The 24,751-nt window shown below is 61.7% G+C and overlaps 1 protein-coding gene across 1 annotated transcript in view; it reads right to left on the bottom strand.

Annotated features, from left to right (window-relative positions):
- Positions 1–19,961, bottom strand: part of HS6ST1 (heparan sulfate 6-O-sulfotransferase 1) — a 45,221-nt gene extending 25,260 nt beyond the window's left edge. The window contains exon 1 of the mRNA XM_062183120.1: positions 19,410–19,961. Coding sequence (XP_062039104.1) covers positions 19,410–19,936 — 527 coding nt within the window. The 5' untranslated portion in view covers positions 19,937–19,961. The remainder of the gene's footprint in view (positions 1–19,409) is intronic.
- Between the last annotated feature and the right edge of the window lie 4,790 nt (positions 19,962–24,751).

The raw sequence follows: 24,751 nt of genomic DNA, 5'->3' as shown, positions 1-24,751 counted from the left end.
CCGGCAAAGTTTCCCGCGCTACCCCTGAGCTGTCCTATCCTGACACAGCCTTGTAATCATATGATTCGTGACGTGTACTGCGTATATATGCCCCGACCACCGGATGTGCGAGTAGTTCCTGCCCGCCAGAGATCGAGGTCTGATCTCCCGTGCCCTGAGTAATAAAGAGCTCTTCTACGAGACGCCCGGTGTCGGTTTCTTGCTGGACGAGAGCGGCGCCGAGCAGCTGGTGGCCCGTACGGGGAAACGAAAGAGCTTGACTCTCGGCGTGGAAGGTAAGCGAGGTAAGTCTTACCGGCGTGGCCCCGTGAGCGAGGTAGGTCTCACGGGTAAGGGGTGGACGCACCCTATTTTCGAGGAAGTGTTTTCCCTCTTTGTTGAGGAAGTGTTTTCCCTCTTTTATTCATGATGGGCAATGCCCCGAGCCAGTCAAATTTGATTGCCCCGTTAAAGGCGCTACTGCGCAACAAGGGAATTAAAGTCTCTCGATCCACGATTGCTGAATTCCTCGGGAGCATTGACTTCTTTGCTCCGTGGTTCGCTCATACAGGCCAGATCACTCTTAGCTGTTGGGAGAAACTTGGACAGGACCTCCGGCGCACGGCCGAGGACCCTAAAGAACCTGATCTCAATCCCATGGTAATTCCCCTGTGGGACTTGGTTCGAGCATGCCTTCGGGAGGAGGGGTCGACTCGGACGAGCGACCCGGCGCTCGCAGCCGCTCGTGATACCTTTGAGGAAGTCCGTTCTCAGAAGTCCGAGAGCGCTCAGGACCTGATAGAGTTTAAGGAAATTGGGTGTCAGACTTCCCTGGCGGCCCCGGACTCTGAGTCCGGCGCCTCCTCCTCTGACGCGGAGGGGGAGGGCGACAGCCCGCATAAATCACCCCCCCCTTTATATTCGCGGTTGCGTCGAAGGTTGAGAGCCGCTGATGCCGCCCCCGCGGCTCCCCCTGGTGGCTACCCACTTGATTATCAGTCTGAAATCATAGCGCCCCCAGGCGGCAGCACTTTTGATGTTAGGCAGCCAACCCAAGCTCCACCCGCACCGCCGTGGCCGCCTGCCGCCCCGCTTGTCGCTACTGCCCCACCCGTAACAGGGAGGCAATTTCATCGGCAAGCCTGGAAACAACTAAAAGCTGACGCCCCCGGCTCAGCCCATGCTTACCCGGTCTTGGGCCTGGGCACCCGAGAGGTCAGATACGCACCGTTGGACATGGCGGTCCTAAAAAGCCTCAAGCAGGCAGTTTCTGACTACGGTGCCACCGCCCCATTTACTATCTCCCTGCTTGAGTCAGTCGGTCAAGAGGTCTTAACACCCAGTGACTGGACTCAGTTGGCTCGCGCCTGCTTAAGTCCCGGCACACTTCTTCTATGGCAGTCTATGAATGCCGAGTGTTGCCACGATCAGGCGGACGAAAACGCTGAGGACGGCAACCCCGCGTGGAACGCCGACATGCTATTAGGGCGAGGACCCCATCAGGCCGATCAAACACAATACCCAAGACAAGTGTACAGACAAATCTCCGAGTGCGCCCGACGGGCGTGGAGACAGGCGGCCACTTCGGGTGGATCCTCTAGCCACCTTACCAAGATTGTCCAAGGCCTGACCGAACCGTTTGCTGACTTTGTAGCTCGGATACTCGAGGCCGCGTCACGGATATTTCCGTCGGACGCAGACGTAAAACCATTGATCAAACAAATCATATATGAGCAGGCTAATAGTGAGTGTAAAGGCATCCTCCGGCAACATAGAAACAAATCTGTGGATTCTTGGCTGAAGTATTGTAGGGACGCCGGCGGCCCGCTTACTAACGCAGGCCTTGCCGCCATGTTGGCCACCTATAACTCCACACAAAAACAGGGAGGAGGTCAGAGCCAGGGGCGCCCGCGGCCCACGATCTCTTCTGGCCTTTGCTTCCAGTGCCACCAACCTGGTCACAGAAAGCGTGACTGCCCTGCGTTTGCATCTGGGCATTCCCCAGCGCACTCCACAAGTGCAGAGCTCTGCCGCAGGTGCCGCAAGGGCCCTCACAAAGCGGAAGACTGCCGTTCCGCCTTTGATGCCGATGGCAATCCCCTCACCGGTAACAGACAGGGGACAAAAAACGGCCAGAGGGGGCTCCCCGCTCCGGCGAGGGGCCCCCAGGTGAACGCCTACACCTCAGTGCCCCCCCCTCCGCTGTTGCCATACCCTCAACCCCCTCAGGCCGCGCCACCAGTGGCTCCGCAGGCCTGGACCTCTGTGCCGCCTCCCCACTCCTCCTAACACCGGAGATGGGAGTTCAGCTGGTAGAAAGTGATTACTCAGGCCCCTTGCCACCGAATTCGGTTGGGCTTTTGCTAGGCCGATCTTCTGTTGCCCTTCGGGGCCTGACGGTAATTCCCGGTGTGATAGACTCTGATTTTACCGGTAAGATAAAAATCATGGTACAAACATTTCAAGGAACCGTTTTAATTAATACTGGAGATTGCATAGCTCAACTTTTGTTGTTACCCAGTCTTCACTCCCTATTCCCTGCAAGAGGCCCCGCCCGCGGCACGAGTGGTTTCGGGTTCTCCGGAACCAATTTCACTGGCCTGCACATGCTTTTGAACGAACGCCCCATGCTTACCCTGTGGATTAATGGTAAAAGTGTTAAAGGTCTCTTAGATACGGGGGCCGATAAGTCAATTATAGCTGAAAAGGACTGGCCCAAAACATGGCCCACTGACGTCGCTGAACAGACCCTACAGGGGCTTGGCTTCGCCAGCTTTCCAAAGAAAAGCGCGGCCCTTCTACCCTGGCAGGACGACGAGGGTCACTCAGGACATTTTGCCCCTTTCGTTTTGCCCCTTCCGGTTTCACTTTGGGGACGGGACGTGTTAACGGAAATGGACGTTGCCCTAACCACCACTTCCCCCGCGGTGCGTTCCATGCTTCAAAAGATGGGGTATGTCCCGGGAAGAGGCCTCGGCATTCAGTTACAGGGCACGCCCTCTCCTGTCCAGCCCGAACATAAACACAATAGAAATGGTTTGGGTTTTTCTTAGGGGCCACTGCGCTGCCTCCTGCATCTATAAAGCCCCTATCAATATCCTGGTTGGTAGACACACCAGTTTGGATTCCGCAGTGGCCCCTGTCACAGGAAAAATTGGAGGCAGTCAAAAAGCTCGTTCACGAGCAGGCTCAGGCGGGACATCTGATCCCATCTACCTCCCCATGGAACACGCCTATTTTCGCAATTCGAAAAAGAACAGGAAAATGGAGACTTTTACACGATCTTAGAGCAGTCAATGCGCAAATGCAGCCCATGGGCCCGGTGCAGAGAGGCCTTCCGCTACTTTCTGCACTCCCAAAAAATTGGCCCGTGATTGTCATCGACCTCAAGGACTGCTTTTTTTCCATTCCTTTATGTAAAGAGGACACTCCCCGTTTTGCCTTTACTGTCCCTACTACTAACCAACAGGAACCAGATAAACGCTGGGAATGGGTGGTCCTACCTCAAGGAATGACAAACAGTCCTACCATGTGCCAAATCTATGTTGCTCGTGTGCTTGACCCAATTAGAGACCTGTTTCCTGACTGCAAGTGTCTCCATTACATGGACGACCTGTTATGCGCTGCTCCTACAAAGGACAGGCTTCGGGCCCTGTACGGCGGGTTGCAACGAGCGCTGCAAGACTCAGGATTGTCTATCTCCCCTGAAAAGGTGCAGGTGTCCTCCGTGGTCACATACCTTGGAACCACGGTCACACCCACCCACACCAAACCTGTAAAGTTGCATATTAAATATCCGAATGTTTCCACGCTCAACGATTTACAAAAACTTCTGGGGGATATCAATTGGATTAGGCCTTTCCTTCGCATCCCCAACGCCACCCTGCAGCCTCTTTTTGACGTCCTAAAGGGGGATCCTAGTCTCACTTCTCCACGAGAACTTACTTCTGAAGCAAAACAAGCATTGCTGGCCGTTAACGAAGCGCTCAGCGAGGCCGCACTTAAGCGGTGGGACCCGTCTGGAGACCTCACCCTGTGGGTCCTCTCCACGCCCAAACAGCCCACGGGCGTTCTCTGGCAAGACGGCCCCCTTCTTTGGATCCACCCCTCGGTGTCACCCACTAGATCCCTCGCCCATTATCCCTCCATGGTGGCGGACGTTGCGCTTATGGCAAACCAGAAGGCTATCCAGCATTTTGGTCGCGAGCCATCTACTATTGTTGTGCCATATTCTGCAGAGCAGGTGCGTGTTCTCACTGCTTGCACTGATTCTTGGTCAATCCTGGCCTGCTCAGTTTCCGCTACAATTACCAACAGAACCCCTCGCGACCCTCTGTTAACCTTCATACAGTCTCACCCCGTAATTTTCCCCAAAATTACATCCTCCAAACCGCTCCCCGAAGCCGTAGTGGTGTACACCGACGGTTCCAATACCGGAGTCGGTGCTTATGTTGCTACCGGAAGCAAGCCGAAAGCCTTTCAGTTTGCGACTGACTCTCCCCAAATAACTGAGCTCCTCATAGTTAATCAGGTACTTTTAGATTTCCCGGAGCCTGTAAATATTGTTTCCGATTCCCACTATGTGGTGAATGCGGTTTCCATATTAGAAACCGTGGGCAGTGTTAGTACATCATCCCCTGTGAGTAATGTTTTCCTCACCCTCCAGCAAGCCATTTGGAATCGGCCCGCTGCCTTTCACATTACCCACATAAGGGCCCATTCTTCCCTGCCGGGGCCTATGGCATTGGGCAATTCCATGGCAGATCTGGCCACACGCCCGGTGTGGATATTCCACTTAGCCTCCCCTGAACAACAAGCCACCTACTTTCATTCGGAATTTCATGTCAATGCCAAAACACTTGCCGCCAAATTTAACCTCCCCCGTGCAATCGCTCGTGATATTGTTCGTCGTTGCGCAGCTTGTCCTACCTTAACCGCTGTCCCATCTTTAGGAGTTAACCCCCGAGGACTCCTGCCAGGACATGTGTGGCAAATGGACGTCACTCATATTCCAGAGTTTGGAAAGATAAAATATGTCCACGTGTCTGTCGACACGTGCTCCCAAATTATTTATGCCTCTCTGGAGACCGGCGAGCGTGTCTCCCATGTCATCGGCCATTGTCTTGCGGCTTGGGCGGCATGGGGCAAACCCAAAATTATAAAGACCGACAACGGACCTGCCTATACTTCCACTTCATTCCAACAATTTTGCTCACGCATGCAAGTCCAACATAAGACCGGAATCCCCTACAACCCCCAAGGTCAGGGTATTATCGAAAGAGCGCACAGAACGCTCAAGGCTTTCCTTTCTAAGCAGAAGGAGGGAATTGCAGCGGGCAAGACACCCCGCATGCGCCTCTCCCTCGCATTATTTACCTTAAATTTTTTAAATTTGACGGATCAGTCTATGCCCCCCGCTGAAAGACACATGATAAAGGAACCCCCTGCACGAGGATTTGTCCGCTGGAAAGATATCCTTACGGGATTATGGCACGGCCCGGACCCAGTACTATGCTGGAACCGAGGCGCAGTTTGTGTTTTCCCACAGGAGACGGGAAGAGAACCCCTTTGGGTCCCGGAGCGATTGGTGAGGAAAGCGGATCCACCGACAGAAGAACCAACACCCTCGCCACAAGACCGACCGCCGGAGGAGCCACCCTCGTCATCAACGGGTGATACCTCCCCCGAGGCTAATAAACCTCAACCCACCTCCTGAGGATGTTGGGCCGTAAACCGGCCGTCGCCCTTCTCTTTCTGGGTCTTATCCTCCTCCCTAGCTCTCATGCAGGCTTAGATGCCCCGCCCACTCCAGCCCTTCTGTCGTCTGTTGGGGAGTGGGGGCACCCATATATGTCTCTGATGGTGGAGGTCCTCAGGACCAAGCTCGCCAGAATGACCTATGACCGTGCCCCCACCGAAGACTAGCCCGCCCCTCCTGACGCATTGTACTCCCGCCTTCCTCGTATTGTTTGGTCCCTAGTCTTCTCCCCAATTGGGCATAACCCCGTCCTCCGACCGGGAGTAAAAGACCGAGGCATGCGAGATCAAGGATACCGCAGCGAGCGTTCACCCGGAGGTTCCGGGGGCCTCGGGAGAGTATATGCATGTGCATACGGGGGTGGTCCCAACCCGTCCCAGAAAAAGGGAAACTAAGGGCAAAAGTGAGGCCAAGGGTTGCGGCCGAACCTTTGGTGTATCACAATATGCCCACCGGCACACTGGGCATGCACCTCTGCTCTCTGTCCGGTCGCTGATATCCCGGCCGCCACGGCCGTCGGAGGCTGATTTGCGGAAAATAAAAAGGAGGGAGATGTAGGGGACCAAACCCGAGGAACCGCAGCGCTAAGATGGCGCTCATTTCCTGCTTCCGGGTTCTTCTTCCCCGGCAAAGTTTCCCGCGCTACCCCTGAGCTGTCCTATCCTGACACAGCCTTGTAATCATATGATTCGTGACGTGTACTGCGTATATATGCCCCGACCACCGGATGTGCGAGTAGTTCCTGCCCGCCAGAGATCGAGGTCTGATCTCCCGCGCCCTGAGTAATAAAGAGCTCTTCTACGAGACGCCCGGTGTCGGTTTCTTGCTGGACGAGAGCGGCGCCGAGCAGGTTGGTCCAGGCTCCTCTGCCTGGGCACGGGAAGGGCTCTGATTAGGTCCTGCACCCATGGTGCACTGCGCCCCTCAGCCTCCCCACCCTGCCCTCTGTGCCCATTGGCTGCCTCCTTTCTTGTCACCTCCTTGAGTAGCACCTGGAAGCCTCCCTCCCACTGTTGGGCGGCCCTGCTGTCCCCAGGTGCCTAGTGGCCACGTCTCCCACTGCAGTGACCCTCGCATAAGGCGGCACTGAGCAGTGGGAGAAGAACAGGGCTGAGCTCCTGGTCTGTCCAGGCAACAGAGAGGACTTTGGTCTCAGTGCACGTCAGCTCCAGGTCTGTGATCAAGAATCAAGACACTGGTGCTGTTGGCACATGCTGACTCATTCTGCCAATTGCAGGGGAGCCGCCAGGCAGCATGGAGTGTACGGTCTAGGGTGCACCTCCGGGGGTCCCTGCCCTCTGTCCCACCGACCCTGGAGCCTTACAGACCACCCTGATTTGCCCCTGTGCTGATCCCTGTCTCATCTCACCCTCGCCACAGTGTGGGAGGCATAAGCCCGTTTTGTAGACTGAGAAACACACAGCAAGCAAGTGGCAGAAACAGAGACTGGTGGATGAGGGCGCCCCAGAGGCAGGGGGAGCTCCGCAGGGCCTGGCCCTCCATGCTGCTCTGCCTCTCTGTTCACTTCACAGTTTAGGACAAGCAAAGAGAGACCCAAGGCTGATCCACGCAAGCGCCAACAGCCACCAAGTGCAGCCTGTACACCTTCCCCGGCCGGGCCTCACAGAGCAGGTGCACAGCTGGCCAGCCAGCCCTGTCAGGTGGGCGCTCCCTTTTAAACTAATTATTTGAGAGGCAGAGACTCAGAGTGGGACAGAGAGTTTGTTCGCTTCCTAAATGCCTGCAATGGTTGGGAGTGGAGCCTGGACTTGATGCAAGTGTCCCAACTGGTGGCTGCTCATCTGAGCCAAGTGCTCACCCACTCCTGCTCTGTGACACCCCCATCTGTTAAAGGGGATGTCAGGTGGATGGCTCAAAATAAATGACCGAGGCTCCCCTTGGAGCCACTGCCAGTCTGAGTGACCAGTGAGTGCGTCGCTGCCTATAGCGCGGTCCCAGCTTAAAGGCCACGTGCTGACGAGCGTCAGAACACCGGCGGCTGTTAAAGGGTGTGTATGTGGAAGGGTGTTCCCAGGGGAGACTGGCACCTGAGTCAGCGGCCGGGTAAGGAAGACCAGCCCTCAGTGAGGAGGCCACCACAGTGGGCGGAGGGCCTGCAGGGGACAGGAAGTGGAGGAAGGGGGGATCCCCTCCCTTGGCTGGAGCCGGGATGCCCATCTCCTGGCCTGGGACATCTGGCTCCGGCTTCTTGGCCCTTTGGGCCCTGAGCCTTGTGCCAACAGCCCCTGGGTTCTCAGGCCTTGGGTCCCGGACTGAAGCCACCCCGGTAGCTCAGACTTAGGGACCTGGACTGAGCCACGCCATTGGCTTTCTTGGCTCTGCGATATGCTGAGGGTGGATCATGGGATTCGTGGTCTCTATGATCAAGGGGGCCAGTTCCCACAATGGTTCTTCCCCCACGCATCCGCCCACCCACGCACCTCTTACAGGCTCTGTGGTAAGGTGACTGGCCTGAATGCCACTCGGCCACGGAGCAGCCTGGGACCTTGGGTGAGTGCAACTGGGACGAAAGGCACACAGCCTCACACCAGGGACAATGGTAGACATGGCTGTGGCTGCTGCTCCTTGCTGGCCCACTGGGCCAGTTAGAGGGCCCCCACCCCAAGTGGAGTGCCCAGCATCTCCTGACATCTAGGGGTGGCCGCTGCTCCCTCTCTCGTGGTCAGGAGGGCTCCAGGCTCCTGTACCTGCTGACCCTGTGACCTGGGAGCAGTTCGGTGCTACTGGGCTAGGGAAGGTGGTTAGCTGAGCACTGACAAGGTCACTGCCCTGCAGGAGGTCACAGGCTGCATCCAGGAGGGCGATGTGAAGCCAGTCCCCGCTGTGGCTCCAGAACTCCCCTCCCCGCCTGCCTGCCTCTGGCCTGGCCCGCGGGAGACGTGGAGGTGAGAGCCGGGGGATGAGGCAGGGGTCGAGTGGCCAGCCTCGTCTGAGCACCACACGCAGGCCCTTGTCCCCAGCCGTGTGGGAGCCCCTACCAGGGAGGGGTTACTGCTGCCCATGTGGCAAACGCTGGCCTTGCAGCCAGGAGCTGTGTGGGAGGGGGTCCACAGCCCTGGCCACGCAGCCTCTGCGCCTTTGCTCTATTGTGTGTTTGACCCGCAGAGCGAGAGACCCCCTACCCTCTGCCGCCCCCAAGAGCAGGGGCCTGAGCAGCAGACGGAGCCAGGAGGAGGATGCTGCGGGCCGCCGCCACGACCTAAGCCCTTCTGCTCTGGGCTCCTACGACCTCTGCCACCTGCCACGCTGTGGCCGAGCCTGGGCCGCGGCCTGCCTGGGTCCCCCTCCAACCCCACTTTCTGGAGAAAGGAGATTCGCTCCTGCCTCCCATCCACCTGTCTGCCTCGCACCCAAATGGACGGCCTGGCCGGATGGGAGGCCCTGACCTCTCGCAGGGTTCCGGGGGTGGGCCCACAGCACTCGCCCAGACCTGCTCGCTCACCTGGCTGCAGTGCAAGGGAACAGAGGGGGGGGCGGGGAGGAAGGGGAGAGAAGCCCCTTCCTCCTGCCTGGCGCCCTGGGGGCTACGGTGAGCCGGTGGGTAAGGGCTTTGGTGGGTAAGAGCTTTGTTAGCCGGGCAGGGCTGGAAGTCCCTCCCAGTACACTACCCAACCCCCATGTGTGGGCGGGGCCTTCATGTGTGGGCGGGGCCTTCGTGTCTAGGTGACACTAGAAGCTCCAAATGGAAGAGCAGCTGCTCTGCCTTCCAGCCGTGACCCCCCCCTCCCCAGCCTTAGCTGTTTCAACAGGACCCTGAGGGCGGGGCTCTCTCCCTGGGCTTCCACACCACCCCTGCCCACAGTGCAGCCACTTCACCTGCCCTCAGAGGCAGGCAGCACCCCCATAGGTGAGGACCCCTTCCTGCTTCTGGTCACAATAAAGGGGAAATCCTGGAGCCATGGCCTCTGCCACGGGGGACCTTAGTGGACAAGGTATTTAGGTTCTCCGAGCCTCGGTTTACTCATCTGAAGAATGGGGCCCCTGACGATGAGGGTGGTCGTGCTAGGATGGGGATGCCTGCCTCAGTGCCTCCCCCGAGCTCTCCCTGCAGTCCTGGCCCGAGGACTGGGCTGCTGCAGCAATGCTTTCCCAGACGAGGAACGTGAACCAAGGGTCGCCCAGCAGGCCCAGCCTCACTGCTCAAGAGGACACGCCAATGCCACGGAGACGCAGAGGCGAAACAACCAGGCCGGCGGGTCCCCGTTTCCCAAGGACGCCGGTGCTCCAGAGACGTAAATATTTACCTGTGCATTTCCGCATCTCCCAATGTGGGGATGAACAAGCCCCACCCCCTGCCCTGCCCACGTCCCTTCCTGGGGTGATGTGACAGCTTTCTCTATCTCAGAGGGGCAGTGATGGATGGGACCCTTCTGTCTGGCCTGCGCCAGTGGGGGTGGGGGTGGGGTGGCAGGTCTGGCCTGCAGCAACTGCTTCCAGGAGGGAGCCTGGGCCAAGGTGGGGGTGCCGAGAGCTTTGTCCCCAGTGCAGCGCCATGCGGGGGCACTGGGTGCCAGCTGGAGGCACTGACCTGTGATGGGGGGTGGGGTGGGGAGACTGAGGCACAAGGTGTGGGTGCAGCTCCTTGGCCAGGCTGGGGGTTGTCAATGTTCACTGGGTGATGGGGGTGGGGGACGGAGAGGTTTCCTGTGACTTCCGAGCACTGGGTCCAAGCTCACAAGGGTCTGTTTTTAGCCAAGGATCCCAGGACATGTGGGCTGATGGCTGTGAGCTGGCCTCTTCTGGCTGCCGGGGCTTGGGTGGCTCAGCTGCTGCCCTGGCCGCCAGGGAGGACCCCTGGGGACGTCCCTGGGAGTCCATGCTGCAAAGAGGGATGGCCGGTCAGCCAGGCCATCTGTCCACCCACCCAGCCTTTGGAGCCTCTGGCCCAGCTCCGGGATCGCAGAGTTCAGCTATGGGCAGGCACGCCCTTCCCTGGCCGCATGATGGGGCTGACCTGGGCACCCACAGGCAGAGCGGAAGGATGGACAGCAGGGGGCGCTGCTGAGCACATCACCAGGACTTGTGAATCAGCAGGCAAAGCACCAGGAGTCCCTGGGGGACAGCTCGCTGGTGAATGAACACAGCAGGCTGCCACCTCCCTGACGACTGTCACCACGGCGAGGGGCCCCCTTCCCAGCCATGGGGCTGGCTGGCAACAGCGAGCCTCAGGCCCAGCGTCCAGGGGCGGGGGGGGGGGGCGAGGCAAAGCCACCTTCTAGCCCACATGTGCCTGGGGACACAGGCAGACCATGGAGGGGCATGATCACTGCCGCTGGGCTGTGGTGGCCGCCGGCTGCTCTCGGCACAGAGCAGAGGGGTGGGGAGGAAGAAGCTGAGGTCTAGGCGACCTTGCTGTGCGATCCGGCAGCTGATGAATTAACACGCACGTCATGGGCCAACACGGCTCGATCTCAAAACCAAGGCCGCAGAAGGCAGCGGGCTGCAGAAGGTTCAGTGCAGTTTGATGCAGGCTCTAGAAAGTTTGTAAGATGAAAACGGTGCTGAGCGCTGTTTAAGGGACGCCCAGGGCGACAGCGGACGGAGAAAGGCAGCCCGACAGGCTCAGCAGTGTGGGGAACGCGGGATGGGGCCAGGGGCCGCACGGGCTGCGCCTGTGCAAGCTGTATGCCTGCAGTGGGGCTTCCACCCCTGCAGATGCCCCGAGGGGTGTCCAGAGGAGGGGATCCCCCACACAGGAGCAGGCAGGGCCCTGCCAGCACCATGGGCCTTTTCACTCCTTCCCGCCCTGCACCTGGCGTCCTTGGTTGGATGCTGAGTTCTCAGAGGGTCAGGCTGCAGATACCAGGACCAAGACGCATGGTGGGCTCCGTGTCTCTGGGCAGGCCAGGGGCTTCTTGGGGACCTTTAAGTGGACGTGGACAGAAAGGTGCTGGGTGGCCCCCAATGCCACAGCCTAGTGGAAGCAGGAGACCCTCACAGCTAAAGCAGAGCACGTCCCGGGCTGTCACCTGGGGAGGCCAGTGATGACACCTGGAGGGTATCTCAGGTGACAGGAGCCCATCCACCTAGACTCTGGTTGTTTTGATGCAACCTGCAGGTCGTGGAGCTGATCAACTCACAGAACAAGAATAACAGCTTGGACTGGTGCTGTGGTGCTGTGGGTAAAGTTTCTGCCTGCGATGCTAGCAACCTACGTGGGCACCCATTCGAGTGCTGACTGCTCTACTTTCTACCCAGCTCCCTGCTAATGCACCTGGGAAAGCAGTGGAAGATGGACCAAGTGCTTGGATACTTGCACCCATGTAGGAGACTTGGAAGAAGCTCCTAGCTCCTGGCTTTGGCCTGGCCCAGCCCTGGCCATTGTGGCCATTTGGGGAGTGAACCAGTGGATGGATGTTCTCTGTCTCTCCCTCTCTCTGTAACTCTGTCTTTCAAATAAACAAATAAATCTTAAAAGAAAAAAAAAAAAAAAAGAAGAAGAACAAGCACTAACCCCAGGCTGGCTCTGGAGGCTCCCTCCATATCCCCAGGAGAGATGGGACTCCTGGCAGCCCTCCTACACAAAAGAGTGGATTTGCAGGTACAATTCCAAGTGCCTACCTAGGGAGCAAGCACTAGTGGTGTGCCCATTTTACAGATGAGGGAACTACAGCACAGACCTTGTGAGAGGCAAAGCTGGGAGCTGAGCAGGTTGGTACCGGCTCCGAGCCTGGGTCCCCTGCCTCCCCCAGCCAGGTCCCAGGGTGCCTGGGGTCCGGGGCAGCTCTCTGGCTGCCGCTGCGCCTGGTCTCTCAAACACTTTGGGCAGTTTTCTCCTGGGCTGGCTTCCTCGCTGCTGGGTCGTCCTGTCCTTACGTGCTTGCGCAGGGTGCAGTGGGGCTTCCAGGTCGGACTCCCGCAGAGCCCTGGCCTCCCACCGCTGCAGGAAGACGGCAAAGCTCTGAGCGGCCAGGCACGGAGCAGGGCCAGGCTGGCTTCCAGCATCTGCTGGACCCACGACTCAGGCACAGCTCCTGGCTGGCCAGTGGATGGACAAGGGCCGGGCCTGCCCTGCTACCGGAGTGGGGGGGAGGCCCTGTCCTGGGGAGATAAGGGCCCCCATTTCTTGCCCGGGGCCAGCAGGGGTGGGTGACCCACGGCCACTGGCCTCCGTGGCCTCTACAGTTTTGTAAACAAGTAACTGCAGAGTGTTAATCTCTCCAGACAATTATGGATGAGCTCTGACGTCCCCCTGTTGGGCGTTCTAACGATCCCGATCCCCAAGTAAACACACCGAGGCAGCCGCGCCGCTCTGCTGCTCACGTCGCCGGCACAGACGGCTGGCTATGGGGCAGCCGCGGGTCGCCTCTTGCTCACATCCCCGCGCGCCTGGCCGGAGCCTGCTCTACAGATGAGCAACAGGACCCCGCCGTGGGTTATGGGGGAGGGGGCAAGGCTCTCCAAAGACATGGACACAGCGTGGGGGTGGAGCACCACGAGGCTGTGGCTTGTTAACAGGTCGCTGGCTCCTCTGGAACTAAAGGGAAGACTGATGCCCCCATTTCAGAGATGGGGAGACTGAGGCTCGGAAAGACCTGGCCCCATGACCCCCAAGGGCTCCTGAGCTGGCCTGCTGGGACCTTGGGGAATGTCACTCTCCATGGGCAGCCCTGGGGCAGCTGCTGTCCTAGACCCTGCGTTTGTGACTGAGTGAATGGACCAACAGGCAGGGGTCTGCCCGGAAGAGAGCCTGGGACAGAGCAAATGGCAGGTGATGGCAGAGGCAGAGGTCAGGAGAGGCCTCCTGTGGGGTGGCAGGTGGCAACGGGACGAAGGTTGCCTTGGCTCCTCATCCGAGCAAACAGGCCCCAGGTTCACACTAAGGCCGGGCAGGGTAGGGTTTGTTCTCCGGTGGCTGAACGGCCTCCTCCCTCCGCCCGCCTGGCTGACCCTGGCCTCTTCTGTTGGTGCCTGCTTTGGTCAGGAGGTCTGCGTGTGGCTGTGCACATGCTGAGTTTTTCCAACATGACAGCCCCCGTGTGCTGGGGGCTGGGGACAAGGCCTTTGTACCCCGGAAGGGAGAGCTCAGGCCACCAGTCCCAGGCCCGCGCTGCATTCGGGGGCAGACGCAACACCCATGCCAGGCCTCTGCTCGGCCCTGTGCACCCATACTGTTGAGTCCCTGCATCCCTCGCGGGCTCCCACTCGTCCCCGGGAATAGCTAGGGATCTCGGGTGTTGTGTTTCAACCAGGGCTGTGGATCCAGAGTGCAGCTTGCTGTCCACAGCCTGCTCACCCCACAAAGCCCGACCAGGGGGCTGTAGGCTGGCTTGCCCGCTGCCACCACGCATGCATGAACACGCTTGTCCGGGCGGCCTCGCCTCCTGAGGCTTAGGCCCTTCCCTTTTCCAGTACAACTCGCTTCTCCCTCTCCCCGCCAAAGCCAAAACAAACATCGCAATCTTCTTAGGAAGTACCAGAGCCAAGCTGGTTCCTGAAAAGCCAGGAATGAGGCCTTAAGACAAGGGCCGTGGGGGCGGGGAGGTCCCGCCTCCTGGCCCCCCACCTCCCACCAGGGCCGAGCAAGCGGAGGTGGGGTCAGCTCAGGCCTGTCCGAGCCTGCATGGCCATCCTCCCCACAGCCCACAGCCCGCTCTGGGTGCCAGCCCCGCTGCACGAAGCGTCCCCCGCCCAAGCACCACCATGGGTGATGGCTTCTCTCTGCAACTCCCCACCCCCAGGCCAGCACCTCTTTCCAGAGAGGAGGGTGTGGCCAGCTTCTTGTCTTGCTGCCATGTTTGCCAGCAAACTTGACCACACAGGTATGTCTGCCCAGGTCTCGGAAGCCCACCTGGGTCTGACCCAGCGGCTGCCATTCTCGGCCGGGGTCAATCTTCCCGGGAGCGGAACCTGGGGGTGCAGGGGGGTGCAGCGCGAGGCTGCAGGATCTGCAGATGCCACTTGTCTGCTCACGGCCCTCCAGGCTCGGGGACTGAGCAGTTCTCCAACTTTCCTGGGCCTCGGCTGTCCTGTCTGGGAAATGGGGCCATATGTGTACACCAGCCTCACGGGGATGCCAAGGGCCGAGCAAGGTCACTCCTTCCAAGTACCCACAGGGCACTCAGGGGACAGAGGCTGCCCCGCTGGCCTCTCCTTTGCCCTCATGGCCTGCTGTCCCCTCTTGAGACCCCAGAAACTCTGGGAGCAGGGAGTGGTGCCTGGGGCCCAGCTCCTCACTCCCACCATCCTGGGGAAATGCTGGACCATCCCTCCAAAGGCACATGGGTTGGGCAGGGCTTTGCAATAGAAACCACAGGCCAGGGATTTTTGCCGAATCAAGGAAGTAGGCTCTTTATAACCCCACGGCCATACACCAGTGAGGGCGCTGTGGAGACGGGCAAGCCAGTGTTCCAGGGGGAACCCAGGGTGGGCAGACTTTCCGACAAGTAACTGAACATGTACATTGAGAACATTCCAGCAGCCAGGCGCTGCCATTCAGAAATTCCGCTCCTCGGAATTTCCAAAGGAAACCGGAGCTTTGCAAAAATATTTACGTGACACGCAAGTCCACAACAGCCTGGGAGGCGGCCATGTCCAACGGGGGGCGGCCAGTGCCTGCGGCCGCTTGACAAGCAAGTTCTTAATGACACGGGACAGCACGCGCGGGGTAATTTATGCCGTGGTTTCAATTAGAGTGGAGAAACTACTCGTAGGGAACAGGATGCTTTTGCTTTCCTTCTTCCTCCTTCCCCTCCCCCACCCACCACAAACCATCCCTGTGTGTGAATGAGTGAGGCTCCAGGTCCCTTACTGCCCGGAGAGCAAGGCCCTTGCCTTTCCTCCCTGTTAGCCCCCGCCAGACCCCAGGTGCATACCAGGAAGGGGTTTGCCGACCCAGGGAGCAGACAAGTCCCTGGGCTGGGGCCGATCCTTGCTCCAGCACTGCGGACATGCACGGCTCATCACGGCCCAGGCTATGCGCTCGAAGTGCCTAGGACAGGAAGCCCCGGCCTGGCTCACCCTCTGGGGCTTCAGCCGACACTAGTGACACCGCGGTGACGACCGCACAAGCCCGATGAGCCACTGAGGATGAGTCAGTGGACAAACCGCCCGGAGTCTGCCTTTTCGTGGGTCAGCTTAAGCAGCAGCGGTTTTCCAACAGCTTTTCTGTCTTCAGCAGAAATGTAACTCGGGACATCTTGAACTCAGAGTCCCCGGCCCATCAGAGGCCGTGCTGTCTCCCCGACGGGGTCCCAGGTCCCGTTGCCTGGCCTCAGTCACGTGCTCCGGGTAGCAGCTGTCCCCACTGCACGTGTGGGATTGCCCCTGATCTTAAGGAAGAAGGGGGTTACAAAGGCAGGGTTGCAAATTGTCAGACAGGGCAGCAGCTACTGGGATGCAAGTGCTGGGATGCAAGCCTGGCCCCCGTCTGGCCTGCCCCAGGACGGAGCCCCTGAGGACCTCGGGGCACAGCACAGCAACCACGCCTGCTCCTTGAACCTGGCTCCCAGGGAAAGGCGGAACAGAGCCCAGACTCCGGGGGAAGGAAGAAAAGTTCTCACTGGTGCCAACAAGACAACAACAGGGCAACACTGGCACCAAAGTACTGTACGTGTGCCAGGGACAGCAGTCAGGGGCTGCTTCCTGGAGGAAGGGGCGCAACGAGCAGAGACCAAAGGGAGAGGAGGAACCGGGAGTACGGTGGGGGGAGGGAGGAGGGCCTGCTGGGCACAGGGACAGCTCAGGCTGGGCACCAGGAACCTGAGCCGACTTCAGGATGATGGGGGAGGGGAGGGGCAGGTGGACAAACAGGAGCTGCAGGTCCCGAGAGACCACGCATCAAGGACTCTGGTCTCCGTGGTGCTCTCTCCTTCCAGGGGGTGTTGCCTTTGCTGGCTGACGTCACAGGTGCTGCGAGCCCACCTTAGGCAGACAGGGAGGGGAAGGCGCAGCCACACACCAGCCCCATCAGCCCTTCGTAACAGCCAGCCACTCGCCGCTGTCTATGGGCATCAGCTCTGCAAGGCTGGCCAGCAATGTGTCCTTCCTGGGTGCTCTCAAAGCTCCCAGGCGAGGCAGCCCCCACAGGGGACACAGGACCCAGGGGGACAGGCCGACGCTTCGCTTACAGCCCGCTCCTCTCTCGCACGGCAGCCAGCACTACCAGCCGCTAGAAGCTCCAAACCTTTTCCAGGAAGGTGCTGGAATCCCGTCTGTCTGTCACCGGAATGCGCTGCCCTGTTCAGAGTAGCCCAAGTGGAGCCTTCACCTAGGGCCCACCTCTCCTCGCTCCCCCCAAATACTGCAGACCCTGGTACCAGGGGAGAAGTTCCAGAAGCTGAGCAGGGATTGGGGAAGCCCCTGGGGCCACAGCTAGGTAGAATAGAGGGCCCCTGTCTGCGGACACCCAGCCAGCCTACCCCATCCTGAGGTCACCAGCCACGTTGGTCACCCTCCCCTCCCCTCGGCCGCAAGGAGGGCGGGCAGACGCCGCAGCACGGCCGGGCAAACCACAACGCTCCGCTCAACACCACCCAGCTCCACCGTCCCTGGGTGAAAGGGGGGAAGTGCCTTCCCACCTCGGCTACACGCTGCCTGCCCGGCGCAGCCGTGCGGAGCCCTCCGCGGGTGAGCTGCCACACACACAGCCCCTGAGGAAGCTCATTCAACAAGCAACCCACCAAGTCCCCAGGACAGGCACAAAGAAGGGAGGGAGAGAAAGAGGGGGACAGGCTGCTGTCACCTGCCTGGTGGCCCTGCCCACTGCCAGAGCGGATGGCCGAGGAGGGGGGGGGTCTCTGGAGGGCCTGGAAGCCCCTCCCATACTGCTGGGCAAGTGGCTTCTTGACCATGCACATCCCCTACCCTCTCCAGCCATGGGCCTGGGGCCCGTTTGCCCCACCTGGTCCTCCCACTGCTGGCTGGGCTGGGGGGGGGGGTAGGGGTGGATCAGGGTCTCCTGCTCTGGCAGGCCAGCTCCAAAGTGGGGCAGGCCGGGGCCCCTCACTCATCTGAGGACCAGGGGGAGGCAGGGCTGCAGGCAGAGCATCTTGGCTGCTCTCTGGGGCTGCGGCTGCCTCTGCAGGGCACGCTCACTTCCAAGGCTCTGGCGGCCTCCTGGCAGGTGCAACACAGTCTCCCCTCCGGGGCTCTGCTCCACCAACTCCGTCTCCCTCGGCAGGGAAGACCATGACCCTACTCCGCGGCCCCACTGCAGGCAGGGAGGTGCCCTCCCAGGCCTGTCGGGGTTGGTCAGTGCCCAGAGCCTATAGCCTATAGCCCAGGATCTGGTCTGGAAGGCAGGGTGGCTGTAGCCCCCAGCGCAGCTCAGTCTAGTACATCGTGGCTGGGTCCAGGGGGTGGGAGGTGTGTGTGTGGGGGTCCTCTCGGCAGGAATGTGCTTCAAGGACCTGGGCAGACAGCTCCATCAGCGCCAAGTTTGGAACGTGGCCTAAGAGGCCCAGAACGTCACCTCTTGGGCTGGGAGCATGTTTTTTTTGGGGGGAGGCACAGCCAAAGGCAAGTGGGGAGACCCCCCAGCTGCAGGACTCCCCGTTTCCTGACAGTCTGAGACAGACCACAGAAAGAGAAGGGCCAACGGCTGCCCAGCGGCGGCCGCACGGTGGCCTGGGCTCAGCTCCAGGACGACGGCTGGACCCTGACGGCTGGACCCCCCCCAGACACACCTGAGAACAGCACCTGCTAGACCCAACGGCACCACAGGACACCCCTCCACCAGCCACAGCCGCGCCCACCCCCAGCCAGGCTGCAAATTCAGTCCCAAGGCAAACAAGGCAGAGAAACAAAAGGCAGGCAGAGGACCTGGCTCTGGCCCGCAGGGGCAGCCCGCAGCCTGCAGCCGGGACCCACGGGCCTGGGAAGGAACCATCCCAACTCTCACCTTGACAGCCCGCACCTGCCAGGTCCCACGGGAAGTGCTCCCCAGGGAAGCTGCTCCCGCACCTCTGCCCACACGCAGGTCCACCCTGGGCTCCCTACTCCCACAGCTATGGGGGGCATGGGAGTGGGGAATGGAGGACTCCCTCCGCCCCCAGATGCCTGGGTGCACAGGTGCCCCCAAGCAGCTCCCCACCTGGCCGTTGTGTTCCTGGGGAAGAAAGCCCCCAAAAGGTAGCTTTTGTTGTTCTCTGCCGTCTGGGGAGGACAGGCAGGCAGCCCTGCCTCCTCTCCGCCCCCAGCCTCAGGTCACACAGGGCCTTTGTTCTACCTGCACACACCGGCAGGCAGCGCCTCCCCGCCCCCCTGAAGGCAGGGGGCACCACGGGTGCACAGGTGCCTCAATTCTCTTACTTTCACTTTTGGTACTAGAAGGCTGCGGGAAGCGAACACTCCAGGTGGGCTACACGCACCACCGTGACGCCCCCACCCCGCAGGCAGACCCGCGGGACCAGCCTGGATCCACAGCCTAGGCGGATCGGCTCTCAAGCCCGCCGGGCGGGCGCACAGAGGTGAGGGCAGCGGGCGGTGACCCTGCGGGGAGCTCGGGCACCGCAGCCAGGCAGGGACGCGCAGAGGCGGTTATGAGAGCCCGGTCAGAGGGCAGGGGGCGGCCGCCGGCCAGAGCATACGAGCTGGGGCCACTGGGGCAGGTCGGAAGGGGCGGGGAGCAGAACCGGCTCTGGGGGCGCAGTCGCGCGCGCGTGTGGGGGCGGGGGGCCCCCGACGGTGCCGTCCAGCGGCGGGCGCTCACCTGGGGGTTCGCAGCGCGGCGGGGTCGCGGCGGTCCAGCACGCCCGGCACGCAGTTGGTGAGCTCGGTCCAGTCGGCGTGCAGCCCGCAGCTCCAGCCGGTGGAGAAGCGGGAGAAGAGCCAGGTCTCACGGCGGTTGGGCCGGTAGCAGGTGCACTTCTTCTGGCCGGGCCGGCAGTCGCAAGGCACCTCGAGGCGCACGTTCTGCACGAGGTGGCGGCCGAAGGTGGTGCCGCCCGTCTTCTGGATGTGCAAGAAGACGATCACGTCGTCCCCCTTCATGTCGAAGCGCAGCGAGCGCTCCAGCTCGCGCACCGGGAAGTAGTACTTCTTCTCGTAGTGTGGGTCGGGCGTGGGGAACAAGTCCAGGTCGTCGGGCGGCGCGCGGCCGCCGGGCGCGCCCAGGCTCAGCCCCGGGCCCGCGTACTGGTACAAGATGAGCATGAAGCACGCCGAGCCCGCCACCACCAGCACGAACTTGCTGGCGCGCTCAACCATGGTCCTGCCGCCGGCGCGCCGCCGCCGCATGTGTCACCATCGCCGGCCGCCGCGGCGCGGGGCGCGGGGCCCGGAGGGCGGGGGGCGCGGGCGCGGGCGCCGCCGCCGCCGCCCCGCTCCGGCCCGGCCCGGCTACGCGGCGCCCAGGCCGCCCGCAGCGGCGCGGGCCCCGGCCCTCCGCGGCGCCATGGCTGCCCCCACGATCCCGGCCCCGGGCTCCTGGCTCCCGAGCCCGACCTCCGCCTCGGCTCCGGCTCGCCCCGGCCCCGGCCCCGGCCCGCGCGCGCGCGCCCCCCGCGCTGGCCCGCTCCGCTCCGCGCCGAGAACGCTCTGCGCCGCCCCGCGCGCCGCCGCGTCTCCGCAGTCCGCCGCCGCCCCGCCCCGGCCCGCCCCCGGCCCGCCCCCGCGGCGCCGCTTGCCGTCGCCGCCCGCTCCGGTCCTCGGCCCCGCCCCCGGAGCGCGGGGGGGCCCCCGCAGGGCGCTGCTGGACGCGGGGCGGCGGCGCTCCGACGCGGGCGGTCCCGGGCGCCGAGCTGGTTCCAGCCCGCAGAGGGGAGGCAGAGGAGCTGGGGCGCAAAGAGCCGAGGCGAGGGTGGCACCGCGGCCCGAGGGGTGGCGCTGCGGCCGGCGCCCTGGGTGCCCCCCTCCTCCCCGGGTCCCGGCCCGGGGTGGCCTCCCCAGCCTCCCTCCTCGGAACGAAAGGCCTTGACCTTGCGGGCTGGGCACCGGCAAGTCCGCAACGCACTGGCCAGGCTGCCCTGGGAGGGACCGAGGGGCGCTGGGGCCAGGGCCGGGAAGGGGAAGGAGGCCTGGGGCGCTCAGCCACGGCCCAGATGGGCTGCCGTGCCCGGGGCGTTAGGGCCCCGTTGGGCGGGAGCCCCGCGGACCCCGCTTTTCGCGCGCAGTCTTTTCTTGGTGGAAAGGATTTTCAGCTTGGGTACATTTTTTTTCTCTCTCTTTAAGTTTATTACACGCCAATGAAAAAGTTAGGGAAAAAAATGGAGGCGGTATTTAAAAATTGTGAGCATCCAGGAGCAATCCCCAGCTCCTGCTTGCCTGGCTCCGGCCTGGCTCCGGCCTGTCCACGGTGGTATTTGCATGACCATTGGACCTTGGTAAAGCTGCTTTTATATATATATAAACACACCAGGAAGTCCCTGTGGAAGCAAACCCTGAGAACAGGAAAAACCCAGATACCCCAACCCCAGCCAAAGAGGACACAGGAGACCACAAAACGGGGTGCGGGGAGCGGATGTTGCTCTGGGCAGGCGGGCGCTGCACCAGGAGCAGAGCTGCAGCCACCCAGCGCCTTTGGGACGTGTCCTTTGTGTGACCCAATTCCTGCTTATGGAGCCTGGGGGCAGCTCGCTTAGCCCCCTCCCCCCCAGTAATGCTGAATTCCTGCTGTGAGGAGGCACCCAGGGGTGCCGGGGAGGGGCTGCAGTCTGTGGCTGAGGCCTGGAGGCAGAACGGCCCTGGGGGAGCCCACCTGGAGTCCTTGATCAGGGCGCCCCTTTCTACCAAGTGGCAGCCTGTACACCCAGTTGTTCTTTACCCAGAGCTCCTGGGTGCCAGGCATGGTCCCTAGGACATTTCCAGTACCTGTGGGTACTCATTTTTTAAAAAAGATTTATGTTTATGTATTTGGAAGGCAGAGCTACAGAGAGGAAGAGGCAGAGAGAGAGGGAGAGTTCTTCCATCCTCTGGTTCACTCCCCAAATGGCCACAATGGCCAGAGCTGTGCTGATCCGAAGCCAGGAGCCAGGAGCTTCTTCCAGGTCTCTCACACAGGTGCTGGGGCCCAAGGATTTGGGCCATCTTCTACTGCTTTTCCAGGCCATAGCAGAGAGCTGGGTTGGAAGTAGAGCAGCTGGGACCCGAACCAGCACCCATAAGGGATGCTGGCACTGCAGGCAGTGGCTTTACCCGATCAGCCACAGCGCCAGCCCCTACAGTACCCATTTTACAGGTGAGACAACTGAGGTTTGAAGAGGTTATGACCCTGGCTCCAGGGTCTTACTCACCCTTACTCACCCCTGCATTCCCTGTAGCTCCCAGGCCAGGGGCAGGGGCTGCGTCTCCGCTCTTGGTGACGGAGGCGATTGCTGCTGCGGGACCGGGGATGTGGGTGGGCCCGGGGCGTTGGGCAGAAGGCTGGTGCACTTCTGAGAACTCAAGGAGACCCTCCGTGTGCGGACTGTAGCCTCACAATAGGATGACCTCACTGTCCCAGTGGGGAAACTGAGGCCATTTAACCAAGCTTCGCAACGGCCAGGGTGGCTGATGGGGAACTCCCTCCCTAGTTGGGGAAGCCCTTTCATTCCAGAACTCTCTTAGGAGGCAGAAACTCTTACTAAGAGGCTGCAGGATTCCACTCGGCCTTCCCCTTGGACTCAAGCCCCGCCCAGGAGCCGGGAGCCCATGGAGGCAAGGAGTCAAGGAGGCAGGTGAGCCGTTGGCCATGCGGCAAGCTACCGTGACTCAGGGGGCAAGGTGGGGGCAGGCTGTCGCTGTGCCGCCTGACTGGGCAGGTTTCTCCCGGCAGCTTTGGGGACTGCGCCTGCTGTTGTCATCCCTTAGGGGAACGCTGCCGTGGGCTCCCTGGGAAGGGGTCACGGGGCACCTGGCACCGGCACGAGCTGTCTGTCCACTTGCTGTTGCCCCTCTCCCCCTGGGTGACCCAGGGGCGAGCAGCCACGGCTCCTTCCAGCCCCGAGATCGATCTGGAGCACGCGGGAGGGCGCAGAGCCGGCAGCGGTCAGCGCCGGCCCGCGGGATCCGCGGAGCCTAGGGCACAGGAGTCGCAGCTCTGATGTTCCCTGTGCCCTGGAGGTCCCCTCCATCAGTGGTTTCACGTAGGATCCCGGACTTACGGCCAGAGGAAAAAAAGAAAAAGAAAAAAAGGGAGCCTGGGCCGGTGGCAGACTGGGAGGATCCGATATCAACCAGCTGCCCCGGGAATGCCAGGCTGCCCCACACCCCGCTACCAGCTTTGGGAGGGACGCGTAATTCCCTACCCCGCCGTGCGTCCTCGGCGTCTGAGAACCAGCAGATCAACCGCGGCGCCCCTCCCACCCCGGCTGCAGTCCCGCGGGCGGACGCGCGGGGGCAGCGCCGCAGCCGCCGGCTCGCAGAGCACCCCGCGGTTGACATTGCAAAAAAAAAAAAAAAAAAAAAAAAAAGTGGGGGATTTTTTCCACACTCGCTGCCCCGGGTCTCTTTCGGTCGGCTGCCCATTGTTGCGTCCGAGCGGGAAGAGGAGTCGGGGGTGGGGGGAGGAGGAGGAGGGCAGCTGCTTCTGTCCTCGGAGCCGGCCCCGCTCCCCGCGGCTGGGCCAACAGAGATTTGGCTTGGGGGACAAACTTTGAAAGGGCACGCGGGATCGCGGCGGGATCTGCGTGGCCTGTGAAGGGGCCGGCCCGGACCCTGGGCTGGGATGCCGGCGGTAACCGTCGGCCCTGTGCTGCTGGCTGGCCTCGCGTGGCCCAGGCTGCAGCTGCCTGTCCAGCTGCTTTCCCACGCAGGGCTGTCCTCCTGTACGAGGTAGCTGAGTCCAGTGCACCGCGGCCTGCCTGGGGTCTTCCCGTGGCCCCCTGGGGAAGATGCGGCTGTCCAGCATGAGGCCTGGGACACCTGCTGCCCTGCCTGGCTTCCCGTGAGCCCTTGAAGGCCCTGTCCATGGCAGGCGGGAGGGGCTCCCCTTCTGGCTCTGCTCGCGGGGAGGGGGGAGGGGGGTCCTCACTGGCTGGGGGTGGGGGGCTGCGGCTGGAGGTGCAGAGCCCCGCTGGACCTGCAGCCCCTCTGCCTGTGTCCTTGCTGTCCGGTCCCTTTGTGCTCTGTCTTGTTGGGGTTCAAGGCCCTTGTTGAGTCCTTTTTGGGGAGAAGGTGGTGGGAATAGGCGTTGGTTAAGCAGAGTCCCAGCAATTCTGCTGGAGCCAGCGTGGCCCCCATCTGTCCTCCCCCTACTCCCAGGAGCTGAGGTTTGTGCCTTGGCTGTGGCCCACGGGGGTGGGGGTGGGGGTGGGATGGGGAACCTGGAGTGGCTTTTCCCCTGTTGGGCCCGGACACTGTGCACGGAGGCTGGCCACTCACACACTTGCACTCTTCGTGCCTCCAGGCCTGTATGGGAAGCGTGTCCCAGCGAGCCCACCCTGCTCCCCGGGGCACGGCTCGCTGGCCAGGCCGGGCACGTTCTGCCAGCTTAGTGGGGTGTGGCCAGGCTCACTGTTCCCCCAGGGGCCTTGGCCTGGCTCTCCCTGGAACTTCTGCTGGGACTTGCCTTCCGGAATGTCAGTGCTGGGAGGGTGTGTGTGAGTGGGGGCGGCGGGGGTGGGGTGGGGCAGGACCATGTGCAGTGTCCATCGGGGCCCCCTGTACCCCAGATTTGTGCCATTGTGTTCTCTGTCCAGGAGGGCCGCAGCCCAGATGGGGTGGGGGTGGGGAGCCTCCCAAAGGGAAAGAGACACGTGGGCTTGTACTGCCCTGCCCCGACCCTGGAGCCACTGGGGTCCGAGACGTGGGGTGGGGGAAGGAGGCCTCAGTCCTGGGGAGCCCTGGGGAGGCGTGGCCATGCCTGCACCCTCCTGGCAGCTCCTGCCCTGCTGGTGGGGCTGGGCCAGGCTTGCCTCTCTCTTCTGTCTGTCCAGCGTGCTCTGGTGCCCTGGCCCTGCCTGGCTGCCCAGCCCCGTTTGCTCTTTCTTAACTCATCTCGCCTGATACTGATGGCTCTGCTTGCTAACCTCCAAGGTTGCTGGGGCCAGCCCCTTCTAGGCAGTGCCAGTGGGTGCTTTATGGAGAGGGGCACCGGGTTTGAGAGAGGGTCCTGGGCCAGCAGGGCGCTGCCTG

Source organism: Lepus europaeus, chromosome 1 (assembly GCF_033115175.1).
Source record: "Lepus europaeus isolate LE1 chromosome 1, mLepTim1.pri, whole genome shotgun sequence".
NCBI lineage: Eukaryota > Metazoa > Chordata > Mammalia > Lagomorpha > Leporidae > Lepus > Lepus europaeus.
The sequence above is the reverse complement of the archived record's forward strand: the minus strand, read 5'-3'. Positions and strand labels throughout refer to the sequence as shown.